The sequence below is a fragment of the Macrobrachium nipponense genome, chromosome 18 (assembly GCF_015104395.2).
Source record: "Macrobrachium nipponense isolate FS-2020 chromosome 18, ASM1510439v2, whole genome shotgun sequence".
NCBI classification, from domain to species: Eukaryota; Metazoa; Arthropoda; class Malacostraca; order Decapoda; family Palaemonidae; genus Macrobrachium; species Macrobrachium nipponense.
In genome coordinates, this window is record NC_087211.1 from 83,794,824 (window position 1) to 83,812,949 (window position 18,126).

General features: G+C 43.5%; 1 protein-coding gene across 3 annotated transcripts in view; it reads right to left on the reverse strand.

Annotated features, from left to right (window-relative positions):
* Positions 1-18,126, reverse strand: part of LOC135197301 (protein peste-like) — a 76,160-nt gene that overhangs the window by 2,537 nt on the left and 55,497 nt on the right. For all 3 annotated transcript variants that reach the window (XM_064224440.1, XM_064224438.1, XM_064224437.1), the window contains exons 2-11: positions 16,971-17,371; positions 13,425-13,582; positions 12,800-12,944; positions 9,272-9,397; positions 8,436-8,561; positions 7,963-8,032; positions 7,694-7,835; positions 7,362-7,507; positions 6,746-6,894; positions 1-31 (exon numbers count right to left, since the gene is read on the reverse strand). In XM_064224440.1, coding sequence (XP_064080510.1) covers positions 1-31; positions 6,746-6,894; positions 7,362-7,507; positions 7,694-7,835; positions 7,963-8,032; positions 8,436-8,561; positions 9,272-9,397; positions 12,800-12,944; positions 13,425-13,582; positions 16,971-17,138 — 1,261 coding nt within the window. In that variant the 5' untranslated portion in view covers positions 17,139-17,371. The remainder of the gene's footprint in view (positions 32-6,745; positions 6,895-7,361; positions 7,508-7,693; positions 7,836-7,962; positions 8,033-8,435; positions 8,562-9,271; positions 9,398-12,799; positions 12,945-13,424; positions 13,583-16,970; positions 17,372-18,126) is intronic.

Sequence of the window (18,126 nt, forward strand, 5' to 3'; positions counted from 1 at the left end):
TAGCTTTGACATTGACGGGAATTCCTACTTCCTGTATAAAGTAAAAGAAAAATAAATTACTAAATTAGCTGGTAGATTACATCTACATTAAACACCAAAGATATTCCAAAAATAACAATTTGTCGAAAATCGTATTTTTCCTGACTATACAAACCTAAGGTCCTTTACAATAGGAAGGTAACTAGCAGCAGCTGGAACGGTCGTAAACTTCGAACAAGGGAGTTCGGTAGTTAACTGCTTGTCCGACAGTGCGCGCACCGCGCGACTGGGAGGTGAAGAACCACTTTGCTTTAGGAAGACTCACTTCTTGGTGGGAGGAATCCGAGTCTTAAGAACAGACTGGTGTTCGCCCAGCCTTGGATTCCCTCCCTGGTCGTAAGAGCAGAGGGAGGGATCCTAGCCTCTGCCCAATGATCGTGGTATGTACCGCAGGATCAATGGTCAGACCTCTGGACCCAAGTAATAAGAGGGAGGCAAGCGTACCTCTTAAAATGGCAATTTGTCGAAAATTGCATTTTTCCTAACTATACAAACCCGAGGTCCTTTTACAATAGGAAGGTAACTAGCGGCAGCTGGAACGGTCGTAAGCTTCGAACAAGGGAGTTCGGTAGTTAACTGCTTGTCCGACAGAGCGCGCGCCGCGCGACTGGAGGTGAAGAACCACTTTTGCTTTAGGCCCAGGAAAAACGCAGAGTGAGGGGTGGCATGAGGAGGGACTATATGTAAAGGACCTCAGGTTTGTAGTTAGGAAAAATGTAATTTTCGACAAATTGCCATTTGTTCCGATACTTACTACAAACCATTGGTCCTTTAACAATAGGAAGACTCACTTCTTGGTGGGAGGAATCTGAGTCTTAAGACAGACTGGTGTTCGCCCAGCCTTGGATTCCCTCCCTGGTCGTAAGAGCAGAGGGAGGGATCCTAGCCTCAGCCCAATGATCGGGGTATGTACTGCAGGATCAATGGTCAGACCTCTGGACCCAAGTAATAAGAGGGAGGCAAGCGTACCTCTTAAAACTAGCAAGCAAGAACTTGTTTCTGTTGCAAGAGTCAACATACAGTTATGGGTTTGTCTCTTGTTGGCTTCCACTTATCCCCTTGTTGGGGGAAGTGGTGGATATTCACTCCTATCCCTATCGAAAGGGATAGGATGGGGCTCGGTCAAGTAGCTTACCTACATCTTGTCCTTTTCCAGCGAGGTAACGACCGCGTCCCTCTGCCCACAGGTAGAGGGGAGAAAAAGATGGGGAAGAGAAGCCAGTCACACACTCATTCACTCATCCATTCTTGCAGTCACACCAGGATTCGATGCTGTTCTGCCTGCTCGGGTGCTGGGTAAGCTACACGAGGAAATCCGCTACCTGCTGAAGAGTGGCTCTGAAAGGAGATAAACCCTGTCTACGACACCAACTACAGAAGACGGAACACTTTCCCTGGTACACAGCTGCAGAGGAGTGTCTGAAGTGTCCAGCCATCTCTGTTGCTGCTCTGCGAGAAAAGCCTCTCGCTCGCAAGAGATGGTGGATAACATCAGATTAGATTAGATTTATAAAATTTTTGGCACACAGCCAAGCGCCGGAGCCGAGGGGCCATTCAGCGTATATAAATCTTTAAGAATAAAAAAGTCACAGTCGTACAAACAAACACACACAACCGATCTAACATACAAATCATTCATTCATAAAAACCAAACATGAAACCTAAAACAATTAAGAGAAAATTACAATTCATAAAAAAGACCAATATTTTTTTAAAATGTCATAATTTGCTCTGGCTGAGCACCTTCACCTAAAATATTGGCAAGAGACTTATTTGCCAGCAAACAAGCTCTACGTTTGTTTCCAAAATGAGGGCACTCCACCAAAATATGCACCACAGTCAAATCCACATGACAAGTGGAACAGCGAGGAACCTGCCTATCCGCTCCACTCATCATTAGATACCCGTGAGTATATTTAGTGGGGCCAATACGTAATCTAGCTAAAACTTTCTCAGACCTTCTATCCATCCGGCTATGAGGCCAAGGATGAACAGAAGGCCTAATCCACTTTAATTTAAGATTATTATCTAAAGTAGACCAGTGGGCCTGCCACTGGTCTCTACAATAAAATCGAATGGTACTTTTAAAATCGGAAACAGGGAAGCCCATGTTGGAAATGTGCCTAAGCCTAGTTGCAGCCTTAGCAGCAGCGTCGGCTCGCTCAATCCCAACAATTCCAACATGGGACGGAGCCCAACAAAACCTAACAGAAAATCCTCTTCTATTAATTAAAAGATAAAACCAATCTTGTACTTCTTGCACTAAAGGGTGGCAAGAGACTAGGCTTTTTAGAGAAGAAAAAACACTCAATAAGTTGGTAAAAATGGTAAAAACCTTGTTAGTACAAGAACTATAAAAAATATATTTAAGAGCAGTCAAAACTGCCAGCAGTTCAGCTGTAAAAACATAAGAATTAGAAGGAAGCTTCTTTTTAATGATATTATCACTAGTCATTACAGAGCAACCAACACCATCAGAACCCTTCGAACCATCAGTATTATTATGGAGAAGGAATCACCATGTTCGGAAGCATGGTCCAAGAAACTTGCCCTCAACTGATCACCAGAACTGTTGCTCCTGCTGTCCCTAATTGGGCAGATTTCTAGGCATGGTCTATTCCAAGGAGGAAACTTTGAGGGAGAAATTTCAGCTACTGCAGGGGGAAGTAATCCCACCTCCCTGGCAGAGCTTGCTAGTCGAACCTCAAGCGGCTTTGGCAGTCTAGGTCTATTTGGGGCTCTGCCAGTTGGTTCTCTAACGTACTTATAGTTAGGGTTTAGCTTTGACTTAAGTATTCTTGATATGACTCTCAAGCCTAATTCCTCCCTACGGATAAATAGTGGGGGGAAAACCTGACTCAACATTTAGGCTTTCTACTGGAGAAGTTCTATAGGCTCCCATACAAATGATGGATCTGGGTATAAAGAACAAATAGTGATCCATTTATAATTGAAAATTTGAACTGCACAAGCCTGGGTTTTAATTACTCATTTCATAGGTCTCCACCCCTGATAGGTGTACGTGCTCAAGGAGGCACAGGCATCATAGTCGGCAAGTCTGTTAATCATAGGGTTGTTCAATTGAACACTGTGTTGCAGGCTTGTGCTGTTCAAATTTTCAGTTATAAATGGATCACTATTTGTTCTTTATACCTGGATCCATCATTAGAAAATAGATTGAAGGACGCACAGGGTAATCCTCGTTAGCTAGAATTAAACTATCTGCAGACATTGATAGACCAGCTTCCTAAACCCTTCATTTTGATGGGGGATTTTAATGCCAAGCACTCCCTCTGGGGAGGGCCAAACTGCGACCGGTGGGGTTTAATACTAGAACAGCTGCTTGACTTAAATTACATCACTTTAATGAATGATGGTTCCCAACAAGACATGATGTTTTTCATAATACTGACTCAGCCATTGACCTCACTATCTGCTCTTCGTCTTTGAGGTTAGATTACCAGTGGGTAGTAGACCAGAATGATCCTGGCAGTGATCATTGGCCCATTCACTTAAAGTTTATGAAAAATATTCAATCTCCATGTTTACCAAAATGGAAGGTAGGGGAGGCTGACTCGGGATTATTTAAAAAATCTACTGAAGTTGATCAAGATATAAAAGATTTTCAGAGCCCAACATCCGCTTCTGAGTACTTAATCAGTATATTGCTGTGTGGTGCCATGCTGTCTATTCCTCGAACTTCTGGTAAACCTCGTCGACCTCTAGTACCGAGACTGGCGAATGAATCGGTTCAGGGGCGAGAGATTATCAACGGGCGCCAGCCCCCCGAAGACTTCTCCACCAGGAAAAAGACGGCTGTAGAAGCCCGGTGACCGATCCCTGATGATCTCCACAGCTCCCTTGCTCAGCATGGCTTGGACTTCCTGTCGAAGGGCTACGTCCTTTGGTGTTCCAGGAACGTAGGTCTGAAGATGGACCAGGTTGGAGGTGAGGGGTGGCAGAGACTCGAAGGGTAGTAGATACCCCTCCCGAAGGACGTCTACTATCCAAGTTTCTGCTCCGTAGCACTGCCATGTTGCCCAATGGCTCGCCAGGCAACCCCCCCTTCTGGCAGCAGGTGAGGGGGAACACCGTCCCTAGCGTTTCCCACCTCTTTTCGACTTCTTCCCTGCTCCCCCTTGTGGGAAGGAGGGCTGGGAGGGCGGCTGATTGAGACCACTCCTGGCAGAAGTCGAAGGCAAAGTCTTTCCCCGGGGCTTCGACGATGCGATCGTCTTAGCAGCCGAGGAAGTGCTAACCAAGCTCTTGGCCTTGGCCACAGTCAATCGAGGCTGCCCAGACGCCTTTGAGACTGCCTGGTGTACCAGGCGGTCACTGTCATCAGTGCGCCGTCGTTCCACCGCAGCGTCCACCATCTCTCCTGGGAAGAGAGAGGAGGAACCCCGCACTGGTCCATTGCGAAGACCCGGTGCCGCCTTACGCCCAGCCGCCCTGGTCACTCGGGTGAGGACTGAGTCCCTATGCCGAAGTACCAGCTTGGCCCACAGGTTTGCCGTATGGTGGGCGAGGAAAGAGATGGCTCTTCCTCCAGACTGGCACAGCCTCCCGAAAGCCGGGTCACCTTCAGGAGTGATATTTCCTGAGGTGGCCGTACCTTGGACACCGTGAGGGACCGCAGGTTCAACCAGGAGACTGCCTGGAAAGCCGCCATGGCGGTGGATTCCAGTGCAAGTGCCTCTTGCTGTGAGAACCACAAGTTCTCCGACAGGAGCTGCTGCAGAGACACCCCCGGAGTTAGCCTAGCTAGCTCCGGGTTAACCTGTTTGGGCGGCATCGGATCCTCTGTAGGCACGTAGAACCTCCTCTGTCGCAGTAGAGGCGGGGGAAGTAGCTGGGACGACCTACCAGACCGTAGCGAACCCTCCTGTCCAGAGACAAGCAAGTCCACCTGGCCCGGCACAGAGTCGGCACGCTCTGATCGCGGCAGACCCACCGTCGTCTTGGGTTCCTTCTTAGGACCCCAAAACGACTCTAGCTGGGACGTGGGCTCAGAAGGTGGGAGTGGCGATCCTTCCCCGAGGTCGTTGTGCTGACAAATCAGCGCAATGACCTCTGCAGATGACCTCTGGATCTCGGGACTGACTGCGTCTTGAGGAGTTGGACCATCAAGCCCCTCCAACAAGAACGCCTCTCGAGACCTTCCTCCTTCAGAAGGAGGAACAGCGACAGACCCCTCCTGGTCTCCTCCTGCCACTTGCATGTACGACCTGGTCGGTCCTAAGACCATGCTTGGCTCGTAGGGCGTCGTGGTGGGACCGTGAGGAGCACGCTCCTCATGATCACTCCGTGTCGATTCGCCCTTCCCGGTGTAACCCGAGGAAGTTGAAGGAACCGGAGAGGAAGACCTGACGCTCCCCCCTCGCTCACTGGCAGAACCGGTGTGCTTGGTACCTCTCACGAACGAGAGGCCGAGCCGGAACCTGGTGTAGTGGTAGAACCTAACACCAGGTGAGGAAGTACCAGTGTTAGCCGGTACCCCTCTGGTCCCAGTCTTCTTCTTCCTTGTGGAAGGAGAGACGGGCCCCGCTCCCGAAGGAGCAGGAGGACCAGCGGAAGAACCCCCGTCTCACCGGAGCAAGACAGGCCCTTAGAAGCTCCCGAAGGAGACTTCTTAGGGGGGGGAGGAGGCAGCCTTCTTCCTCGGCTTGGGAGCCTTGGAAGTCAAAGGGGAACAGGCGGCAGCAGACGACGACGACGACGACACCTTCCTCTTCTTCGTCAGCTTCCTCAGGACAGAAGTCAGGTCCTCCATCCAGGACGAAGCCGGGGCAATTGCCAAAGCAACACTGCCCGGCTGCACCTGTCCGGAAGGACCTGAGACTGGGGCAGCAACACCACGGGCAGGAACGACGTCGGCAGGGGCTGGTCCAGGCACGGCAGGTACGGCAGGAGCGGCAGGAACATCAGGTACAGCAGGAGACGGGGCAGCAGCCAACGACATCCTGGGTACCGGTGGCAGATCCAGGGGCGAAATCTTAGGGCACCGAAAGTTGGGGGCTGGGGCGAGAGCGACGAACCCAGGTGGAGGCAGCACACCCCTCCTCGAAAAGACAGCAATCGGAGCCTGCACCGCAGCTGAAGGAGTCACCGAAGCCACATGCTGAGTATAGACCAGGTGAGGAGGGGTGGCATACCCCGCGGTCGACACGGTGGTGGTGGTCACTGGTCCATGGGTGACCGGAGCAGCACCCGCCAGATGATGCAGCAGCTCCCGAACCCTCGGTGTGCCCTAGAGACCTAGCGAGAACCATACCTGGCCGAGGTCGTCACCCGCAGCAGAAGCACCTGAGGAGGCAAAGGTTGGGTTGGCAGGAGGGGTTACCCCTCGCACGTCAGGGTATCTCGCCCCCTCCTCTACGCTTGACGGATCAGGCGAAGAGAAGGAACGAGAAACCCCCCCAAGTTTGAGACAAAACACAAAGCATACGACGCAGAAGCGGGCAGAGAGATGTAGAACACGTCCATCCACCAACACGGCCAAAAGCAAAGTGGTTCTTCACCTCCCAGTCGCGCGGTGCCCGCACTGTCGGACAAGCAGTTAACTACCGAACTCCCTTGTTCGAAGCTTACGACCGTTCCAGCTGCTGCTAGTTACCTTCCTATTGTAAAGGACCGATGGTTTGTATTCTTATCGGAACAAATCCTTATTCCACGCTTCATTTTGAAAACTTTCATTTCAACTTACCGGCACAATGTCCATGACAAATGCGTGCTTTTCTTCGTTGGGCGAGAGCCCCTTGACTTGGTCTAGCAAGAAAGGATCAGCATTGAAGTAGTGCGGGAAGGATACAAAGGCTGGAGCACCCATCCTGCACGACTCAGCATTGATTAAGCCTGTAAGCAACACAGAAGACACTTTATATCCAATCAATTCAAGTACTATTTGAGAAATGACAATAATACATGTTGCACTTTTTCCTAATATATACTACCTTACATGACCAATAAGCTACTTTTACCAACTTCATTTCCTGTCTTTCACATATGAATTTAAGCATCACAATTTCTGGTACATGATAAATATTACACTTATCAATGTACTACATATAATAATTGTTTAACCAGTCTCTAAGATCAATGCTAAAATGAATGTTTAACCAGTCTCTAAGATCAATGCTAAAATGAATGTTTAACCAGTCTCCAAGATCAATGCTAAAATGTGTCATTCTTAAAATATGAAATATCTAAGATTTACCAAGCCTTGGACCATTCCTCTATGGATTACCCACAATAGCATTGAACTAACGTTGACAAAAATGACAATGTCCATTTTTATTTTTTTCCCCCCAAGTTCTTCTTACCCATTGGAGCACACGTGCCAGCAACGCAGAAGCACTCATTCTCAGGAACCATAGTACTATTGGCAAATGTGTGGTTACTTCCCCAAAATCTATAGGCTTTCACTCCTTCCAACTTCACATCTTTCTGGTAGTGCAACGACAAACTCCTGTTGATGAAAGAAAGCAGCTTTATACCTTGATATTCAGCAGTTGTTACAATTTCCTGTACAGTTCAAGTTATGAAGTTCATTACATTAGTACATACTACACACCCCAAAACTCCTTTACAGTTCATAGAAGTTGTAGAGTTCATTACAGCTATACAAAAAAATCACAGGACCCCAAATACAAACATGCAAAGGTCTGAAGTGTAGAACACTATCTTGTCCCTTTCGAGACCAGGCTCAAAAAACTCGCCAGTAGACCCGGTGACTTTGTTGCAAGGCGGGTTGAAGAAACTGGTCTCTCTCGTGTAGTTCCACATATCAATCCGACCTGTTGAGATTTGTTACTGAAACATTTGAATTTGTTGAGACTTTTTACTGATTCATTAGAATTAAGTCTTATGAAAATCTTCCATTTAAACTTAACCGAACAAAGGAATAACAAAGGGTGTACTTACCCACATTCCTGATATCATCTGAGCCAGTCATCATGTTGAAAATTCCATCATAATAGAGGGTCATGTTCCTCTGTAAAGTAATTAAGATACGTAAGCCTTTTAAACAATTCATTATATGTATTAAAGTTTTGACCAAAAATGGAAAAAAATAATCTACACATAGAACTGACTAACTTACTAGATATCTAAACATTATCTGGTAATAGACAGTAATGTCAAAGCTCATAATAATCCTCACCTTTAAACTCAACTTTGAAAGCTTTTTTCCCTATACGGACGTAAAAACATTTTCATGACTTATAGACTAATACATTTACTTCAAGTTATGCTTAGATCCATTAAGGAACCTACTCTCAGAACGCAACTGAGAAACTAGATTTTAAAAAATGGGTAAATTAACCTTTGAATAAGTTGGTATCATTCTGCAAGTATCCAACAACCATTTCTTGTTGACTACAACAGTAAGTACTCACCATATAAAACCATCCAAATCTGTGGAATTGTGCAATACCAGAGGGAAGGTTCATGAGGGGGAGTAATGGGTGAAAGGTCCCATTCTCTGCAATGACATTCTTCTGAATCCAGTCTAGTACAGGGTCCTGAAGGGAAAGAACGAGGGATTAGAGAACAACGCAATACAGGCAGTCCCTGGTTATCGGCGATTTATGGCGCCATAACGGGTCGAGTTCCGGTTATTGGCGCCATAAGGGTTCTTAAGACGCACAATACAGGTGCTTATGGTACCGATAACTGGTTATCAGTGCCATACGCACCATTATGGCACCATAAATCACCAAGTTTCGGTTAATAGCGGTTTTCACTTATCGGCACACCACCAGGGACGGACTGCCTGCACAAAAACTTCACAAGTTTATCTTAATTACCTAGGATGGAAGTAGAACTATCCAGCATTCAGCAAAGGAGTTTTGCAACTGACCTCTGTTAAAAGTAGCATAAGCAAGTAACAAACATCTTCCCCAAAATGCTCTTCATGGTTTATGATATTCAGTTTTCACCAACCCTTAAAAAGTAAATGATTCTTAAAGGTTTGCAGCCATCATGTATAAGTTTAATCTCTATTGATAAGGAGGCACAAGAAAAGATTTCTTTCTGCATCACATCTGAGAATTCTTAAGCTTTGAAAATGAGAAACTTTGCAAGTTATGTGGAATCAAATGAACTTCAGACCACTTTATCAAATGCTGGTTGAATAGCAAAGATAAGGTCCCACGAGAGGATTTTATTTTCTTTAGGTCCTTTAGTTATGGACTAGTTACAGCTCCTACTAAATGTCACCATAAACTCTTACCTCAAAACCAGAGAACAGAACTTCGTCTACCGTAGTGCGACGCACAACTTGCTCCTTCACTTCATTGAACACCTTGTTCAGCAGTGCAATATAAATTGCATTGTTTCGAACAGCCCAGGCACCAGACTAGAAAAGAAGTGTTTATTTTGAATTGAATTGAATGTAAAATTTTGGCTAAAGGCCAAGTGCTGGGACCTAAGGTGTTCATTCAGCATCGATAGGGAATTGACAGTAAAACGGTTTAAAAGGTGTAACAGGACGACTATGGGGGAAATTTATTTTGGTTTAACAATGGATTCTTTGCATGAAATTATGTATCACATGCATTCAGCTGCTGGATAAATGAACTGATTTATAGAAAAATATACTGATAATGAACAACAAGTTAGGTCAGGTCTCTTGAAATTCGTTCTCAAACCTAAAAGTTTGTAACAAGGAAAGAAACTTTCCCCACCAATACATTTACTGGGACTTCCGGACTTCTTGTAGATAAGAGTAGTGCTTACAGTCAGAACAAGGTTTTATGTATACACAATACCTTCAAGGACTTCTTATAGATAACCAAGTACAGTAGTACCTCGAGATACGAAATTAATCCGTTACGAGGCGGCCTTCGTATAATGAGTTTTTCGTATCTTGGAACACATTTTACATGTAAAATGGCTAATCCGTTCCAAGCCCTCCAAAAACACCCCATTAAATTTCATAATAAAGCTAAATTGACCTATAAACAATGAAATACTACAACAATTTGGACCATTCAATACCTAAATTAAGAATAAAAATCCAAACCTGTAAATAAAGTGTATAATTAGTGTACAAGAAATATTATTACTGTAACGTAAAAATTGAAGCTTACCTTTCGAGTGAGGCTATCTCCGAAAGTGGCGGCAGAGGAGGAGGAGGAGGACAAACGGCAGATAACGTACGTACGTACGTACACTTAACTTTACGAAAACACAAAATTTAAGGAAAACCATAAAAATAAAATTTACAAAAAACATTAACAAAACTGTAACACTTAACTTACAAAAATCTAAAAATTACGTAAATTTTTTTTCTTTTTAATTTTTAACTTTTTTTTTACTTTTACGTATTTTTTTTTTTTTTTTTTTTACAGAATTTCAACTTCATCACCACTTTCAACGTTCTGTTTTTCATCACTTGGTTCTTCCTTTTTGCTTACTCCTGCTAATGCTGAAGGCCTCTTTAAAAAATAACTATCCAAGGAAGATTGCTTCTGCCTGCTTTTGACAATGTTCCTGAAAAGACTCAGGCAAACGTCATCGAACTGTGCAAGCCATATGACCTGTGTGAGCCTTTTCGGGGTGTTTTTTTCTATGAACGATTGCACTTTATGAAAAGCGGCTAAGACCTTAATTTCTGCCGTTGTCATAGGCTCCTCCTCTTCATTGCCGCTGCTGGAGAACTCCTCCTGAACAACGTTATGTTGCATGCCCTCCAACTCCTTCAAGTCATCCGTCGTAAGCTCCTCTTGGTGCTCCTCGAGAAGGTCGATGTCGTCCTCGTCGACGACCAGCCCCATGGACTTGCCGAGTGCAACGATCTCGTCAAGATCTGGTTCCAAAACAGTTTCGGGATCGTCAACTGTTTCGGACTCAGCAGCACCAGCTTCGCCCACGTCGAATCCCTCGAAGTCTCTGTCGGATACGGCATCAGGCCAGAGTTTCCTCCACGAGGAATTCAAGGTTCGCCTCGAAACCTCCTGCCATGCTTGGTCGATGAGTCGGATGCATATGACGATGTCAAAATGCTCCTTCCAAAATTCACGCAAGGTGAGGTTTGTAGTATCGGTGATGTCGAAACATCTTTTGAAAAGATGTTTCGTGTACAGCTTCTTAAAGTTTGCTATCACTTGCTGGTCCATGGGCTGGAGGAGAGGGGTGGTGTTGGGCGGAAGAAAAAGAATCTTAACGAAGGAATACTCCGCTAGGATATCTTCCTCGAGGCCAGGAGGGTGGGGAGGGGCATTGTCCAACACCAGCAGACATTTCAGGGGGAGGCGCTTCTCTTGCAAAAAAACTCTTCACAGTCGGGCCGAAACACAGATTTACCCACTCGGTGAACAAAAGCTTCGTTACCCAGGCTTTTGCATTAGCCCTCCACATCACTGGAAGCTTCTCCTTCAACACTTTGTGGGCCTTGAAGGCTCGAGGAGTCTCTGAGTGATACACCAGTAGGGGCTTCACCTTGCACAAATCCCCATGGCGTTCGAACAAAGTGCGAGCGTAAGCCTGTCTTTCATAGGCTTATGCCCGGGTAGCTTCTTCTCTTCCTCCGTGATGTACGTCCGACGAGGCATTTTTTTCCAAAAAAGGCCAGTCTCATCACAGTTGAAAACCTGCTGAGAACTGTAGCCTTCCTTGGTCATCATCTCGTCGAAAGTCTTCTTAAATGCTTCGGCCGCTTTCGTGTCCGAGCTTGCAGCCTCCCCATGACACACCACCGAATGGATGCCAGTCCGTTTACGGAATTTCTCGAACCAGCCATGCGAAGCCTTGAACTCTGGGGTTTGCGTTGAAGTCCCTTCCCCTCCGTCGTCTTCCGCCTGCGCAATCAAATCTCCAAAAATAGCACTGGCCTTGTGAGCGATTGCCGTCTCCGTTACTGTATCGCCAGCGATTTCTTTGTCTTTTATCCAGACGAGGAGCAGCCATTCCATCTCTTCGTGCACATGGCTCCTCTTGCTGGACAAAATAGTGATGCCCTTCGATGGTGTAGTTGCTTTGATGGCATCCTTCTGTTTAAGGATGGTGCCTATTGTCGACGGATTACGGCCGTATTCCTTTGCGATCACACTCAATCGCATACCAGCTTCGTACTTCTTTATGATCTCCATCTTTGTCTCCAGAGACAGCATGTGCTTCTTTTCGTGAATTTCAACTTTCTTGGGACCCATGACTACGTTAATTTATGTAAAGTTACACAAATACGTAATAATACAGTCTTCGCACAACACGATAATATGTACTGCAACTAAATCACTAACGAATTTAAGTTACTAAACTAAATCGTTGAAAAACGAATCCCGAATGCATACGGTAAAGTTTCGGGTGCGAAGTGGCCGAGCTAAGGCACACCAACACGTACGTATAGAAGATGCATGATGGGAGGGATGCTGTCCAATCAGAGAGAAGGATCTCATGGCTTGGCTAGCATCAGGAACCAATGGGAGAGCAGGAGGATGGTGGTGAGTCTACGATAACTAAGATGGCGGCGTGCGGCGCGAGTTTCAAAATTGTTATGGGGCGAATCTCGGACTTTCAGAAACCTTTCGTATCTTGAAAACTTTTCGTATGTAGAGCAGTAAAATTTTTCGTCTTTGCTTTCGTAACTTGGATTTTTCGTAAGTTGAGCCTTTCGTATCTCGAGGTACTACTGTACTTACAAGAGGAATAGGGTTTAGTGTATCACCAATGTCTTCTTTTAGATATGAGTATCCAACAGGGATAGGGTTTAGAGTATAAACAGATAATCAAGGACTTCTTGTAGGTACCAGAGACTTACAATAGGAACAGGATTTAGTGTATAGACAATATCATCTCGCGAACGGTTACCAGAGAGCTTCTCATCCCAGATCCACCAACGTTGTTGCATGTAAGTAACTGTGTTGTTTTGGTGGAAAGTCAGATTCTTCTTCTCATGGAATTCTCTGAAATTTGAAAATACAAAAAATAAAATTACCCTGTTGGGAGTGTCATACTTGCTGCATCAGGGCATACATGGATATTAGTTAAAGATGGGTTAATTAATGTTACATTTTAAATCTGAAGTAAATGCAGTTTAGCAATAACTAGTTCCAAACTCAGTTTAGTTTTTCTACAACATCCAATTCATTACTGGCTTAAATTCAGTAATACTAAGCAGCATTAAAAGTAAGGATAAAGATGCGGTCTAAGAAAGCATAGCTGTGAACCAGGACCAACTTGTACAACTTATGACAGGAGATGATAAAACACAAAGACCTCATCACTTACTATTGTCAATTTACATAATTAACATAGGCAATGAGAAAAATGAAACCTTTTGCCAGGTTAATCAATAAAACCGATATGAAGTACACTAGAATTCATATCCAAAAACTGTTTAGTACAAGAATTAATGCCAAAAAACTATTCTCCAAATACATTACCTCCAAATATAAGGGCCACACTCCTGCAGCACAGGTTTCTCGCCCTGAATGAAAGCTTCATGGTTTGTGATGTTCCAAATGTATAACTTTAGAACCAAAGGAATGGGAGTCTTCTTCCACATCTTGTAAGATAACGAGCCTTCAACCACCTCCATCTCCTGAAATTAGTCATTAAGCTAGTATGTATATCCAGGAGAGAGAGATGAATAAATATTTAGGTAAATAAACTCTTACCACAATGGAAGAACAGCCACACAACTAACTACACAACTATAATGAGAAAAATTGACTAATAATCAGAGCGCGCTCACACACTAACCCCACGAATACAAAATTCCGACAGACCCACTCACCCGCTAACCTCCCCATCTAGAGTTGCCACTCCACATGACCAGTAAGGTTGCCAGGAAGAAATAGCAGACAATACATAACACTAAAATCTACCGCACATCCCCATGATCTTCATGTCCAAACAAAACAAAACCAAGGATGCCAAAACCAATTAAGAAAAAAGATGAACCGATTACAACAAAAATCATCAACAAATTTTATCAGTCTCATAATCATCCATCCATCTAGGCGCACCCCTAACCCTCTGTGGATATCTCCACTCTTGTGCCGACCTGTGTTCTCTTGGCACAAGAGGTTCCTCATCTTGAGTTGGACACTGGGCATCCTCCACCTCCTCTCCATCCTCACTTACACTCTCACAATCCTAGGTCCCCTTTTCAAGCGCTACTACAGGGCGAATATCCAGTATGTGACAAAGGATACAATGGCTTAGCCAAAAGGTCCTACTGCTGCAGGTACAGCCTCACCCTTACTTGCTGTTAGCACTCTTGCCTCGATAAGATATCACTCATTCATATCAAGAACACCATCAATCTGTTGTAATTCCAAGATACTTTATCAAGAAATCCATTAACAAAAAAACCTGAGTAACCAGCTAATGCACCAACCTTCTCAGCTCATTAGCATTTACATCTACAGGTTCAACATTCCTCCTCTTTTCTGATAATTTAGCCATAACTACGAATGCACTACTAATAGTAAATGCTGCCGATAGCTTTTGCTCAATAGCATTAGCAGTCTGTATCGGTTAACTCCAAATACAATGCAAAAGCGTCGCCCTCCAAGTACAAAGGCAAAAAACTTGTTACATCCAAAATTTTCAGCAGCTTGGCTACCAATTTAACTTTCTTTGGCCATGCAACCATTCTCCCTCACCAGTAAATGGTTTCAACATTTCACCTGCCAACTTGTACACCATAATGATGCTAGATCACACAACCAACTTCCCAACTAATTAAAGAAGCCGACAAATCCCCAAGAGCATGCTCACAACCTACCTAACCCCACGGATCCAAAATTCCAGTGATCTTAAGGTAGTATTTAAGAACTCCAAGCCCTTATACAGAGTTAATGAAATCCAGAACTAACATGCAATAAACTCAATGAAAACATCTAGGGGTGCCAAAACTCGGTACAACACTTATTCAATATCAGTGATACATACTTTATTAGCATTTTGATTGCAATATTGGGCACCTAACAGTTCATGCTAAAAATAATGCTCATTTGAATCTAGTGCCACTTCCTCAATAATTGAAGCTAGCAACTGTATACAGGTTAGCAGTTCCGATGGTTTCAAGATTATGATTCGATAACTATACAATATCTTTAAAATTTTAAATTTCGCGAGTGATGGGCACAGGCGGCAGCATATGGTGTACAATACGCGGACTCACACTCACCATCTACAAAGTCAAATTAGGGCAGTGTTCATGTGTGATTTTTGTGCGTTTGACTACACAAACTGTTTAAAACTCAAATTATTGTAAATCAGTATGTCTGCCAAACGGCCAACTGAGTCACATGCTGGTAGCGCCAAGAAGAGGCATTCCATTACACAGGAGCAAAAAATTAAAATTCATGTGATGCATCATTAAGGACAAGAAATGGTTAATGAACGTTACAAATACGTACATTCAAATGAATAATTATAGCCCATATGCACTGAACCTTCAGAATTAGCTTATAATAATTATACTGTATGTATAGTGTATACTGTACTATACTGTAGGGTAGGCTACCATATATGCACAATTGCAATGTTTACCGTAGTATAGGCTAGGCGAGTTTCAAGTTAGTTTTTTTTTATTTTTAAACGATAGGGCTTTTGTAGCCCAAACCCATCATTAATGTATTTAGTTTCCTTCTTGCCTACAAGAGTATCCATAGGTCTGCAAGCACTGGTTTTTAGCCTAAAATAACCATTTAAAATTTGTTCAAGAATCTAGTCAGAACAAGTATAAAATACATAACCTAATTTCACCGATAGTCAAACCAGTCTACCAACGGAAATTTGCTTTGCTGTAACTAAGTAACTCTGGAACCTATAGGTCATTCTGCACTGAAATGGAAATTGACAGTAAAAAGGCATAACAGAAGGAAAACCTATTGCATTTGCACTATGAATCATTTGCTAGGAGAGGGTTAAGTACAATGGAGAAAGAATATGAAGGATAGTACAGTAAAAGGAACGAAAGGGGTTGCAGTTAGTTACGGCAGAGACAGGATGCTGCAGATGTCCCTTCAGCCTCTAGCTGGGAAATTCTAAGCAATAACTCCACACGGACTGTGAGAAATGGTCACACAATTATGAAAGCCACTAAGGATTGGGGTGTCCAATATAGGTTAGGTATTTCACCGTGTTTAACACTACTAGCCCCTGGGGGTAATTACAGTTGACCCCCCAAAAAATAACTGTAAACTATTATAGTAACCCAAATACTATAGGACACTGTAATTTCCAAAGAAACGTGATGAGGAGTTATTACCTAGCTACATTAACCCTTCCCAGAGCCTGTGGTAGCATAACACTAGGCTACTCCAGCTTAAACTAAATCAAAAGTTTGTCAAGTGTTTCAAATCTAGTAGTTCCCAGCAAAACTACTGTTAAAAGTGATGTATTGGGTAACACTGCCTATTCACTTGACAGCTGACCATACGACCTAGTACAGGTAAAGTTACAGTTTATTAGGAGTTCAGATTCACTGTACTGTCAAGTCAAGATTAGCCCACAGATTTATCAAAAACATTGATTGAATCCTGGAGGACAATGAAAAATGAGCAGTTGATCTGTTTACAGAAGCAGAGATTTATCAAAAAATGTAAACAGTAGCTAAAGGGGCGTAAATAAAAACCATGTCTTGGGAGATACCTATACTATAGGTAGTAGGCCCGCATAGAATTTTGAGAAAATCGTGAATTTCTGCTTATGTAAACAGATAAAAGCTTATTTTATATTTTCCAATAAATAACATATAAACCTGATGAATAAATTAAATATCCTACACCTGATGAATAAATTTAAGATAATATAGTACAAAGGTACTCACGTAAATTGTACTGAGGGTCCTTTGAGAACTACCTAGCCTAGTAGCTAGGTCTACCTAGTACTAGGTAGTAGTAGGAGGAAGTGGTGCGAGACTTGGATACGCCCAGAACAAATCACATTAAAATAATATATAGAAGAATACTCACGCTCTTCATGACTGTAGAGAAGATAGCACGACACCCCCCAGCCATCATGCCGATGGAGAAGGCAGCCAGGACCAGGCCCAGCCCGAATATGACGATCTGACAGTTGGAGAGCAGACATTTTCCTTGCTTCTTCCTGCTGTGGATCAGCGGGTCGTTCTCGCGTTCCATGTCCTTCACGACGGAGGGGAAGTTCCTCCTTCTCCTCTTCTCAGCACTTTTTGATAATTTCCTGCGTTCTCCTATAATCCTCAGCAGCTGTTTGTCCCCCAGACCCAGGGGCGCGAAGGGCAGATTCAGAATGACGTCTCGCCCGAGGAATAAGGGGTCCACCTCCACCAGTTCTCCCTGGGCTCTGGGGTCCTTGACGATGTTTGTGGTGGTGCCGGTTTCTTCAGAGTCCTCTGTTGGGGGTAGGAATGCAGAACTTTATTATCAGCTGATTTTAGAAAAGAAATAGGATTCGTAGAATTGTAGGTAATATCCCTACCGGCTGCTCTATAGGAGCAAGAGCCTAGTGCTGGCATGTGGCCAGCTTAATCTCAAACAGCAACAGATGATATTTGCGTCCTGAGGCAGACTATAATGGAATAGGATATATACAATTATTTAGGTCGAAGGCAAAGGGCTGGGACCTATATATATATATATATATATATATATATATATATATATATATATATATATATATATATATAATATATATATAATATATATATATATATATATATATATATATATATAGTTAATATTATCTCTACCTCAGCCAGGGAAGTTCCTCTTAATTATCATCTTTAAAGCAAAGAAAATAATCTATGTCAGAAGCTTCATTAGCAAGTCACGTCATCGTTTCAAATTTACTTTAAAAAAATGTCAATTCACCACGTAGCAATTAATGCAAATGAATTTTGCAACTTGCAATACTCAGTGATAGACAGAAATTACCAAGTTTTTTTTCTTTTTTTTTTAATGGACCCAGAGTATATGAGAATAAACGCAGTGATTTCAGTGAATTACTATTCCTGTTTTTCAGAGAACTTTTCCTGTTTTTCGACTGAAGGAGATATATTTGGTAATTAAGTAAAGCTTTCATATTTCAGTTTGTTTTAAATATATAAGTGTGAATCCTTTGTCTCTATGTAACCTGGTGTATTTGTAT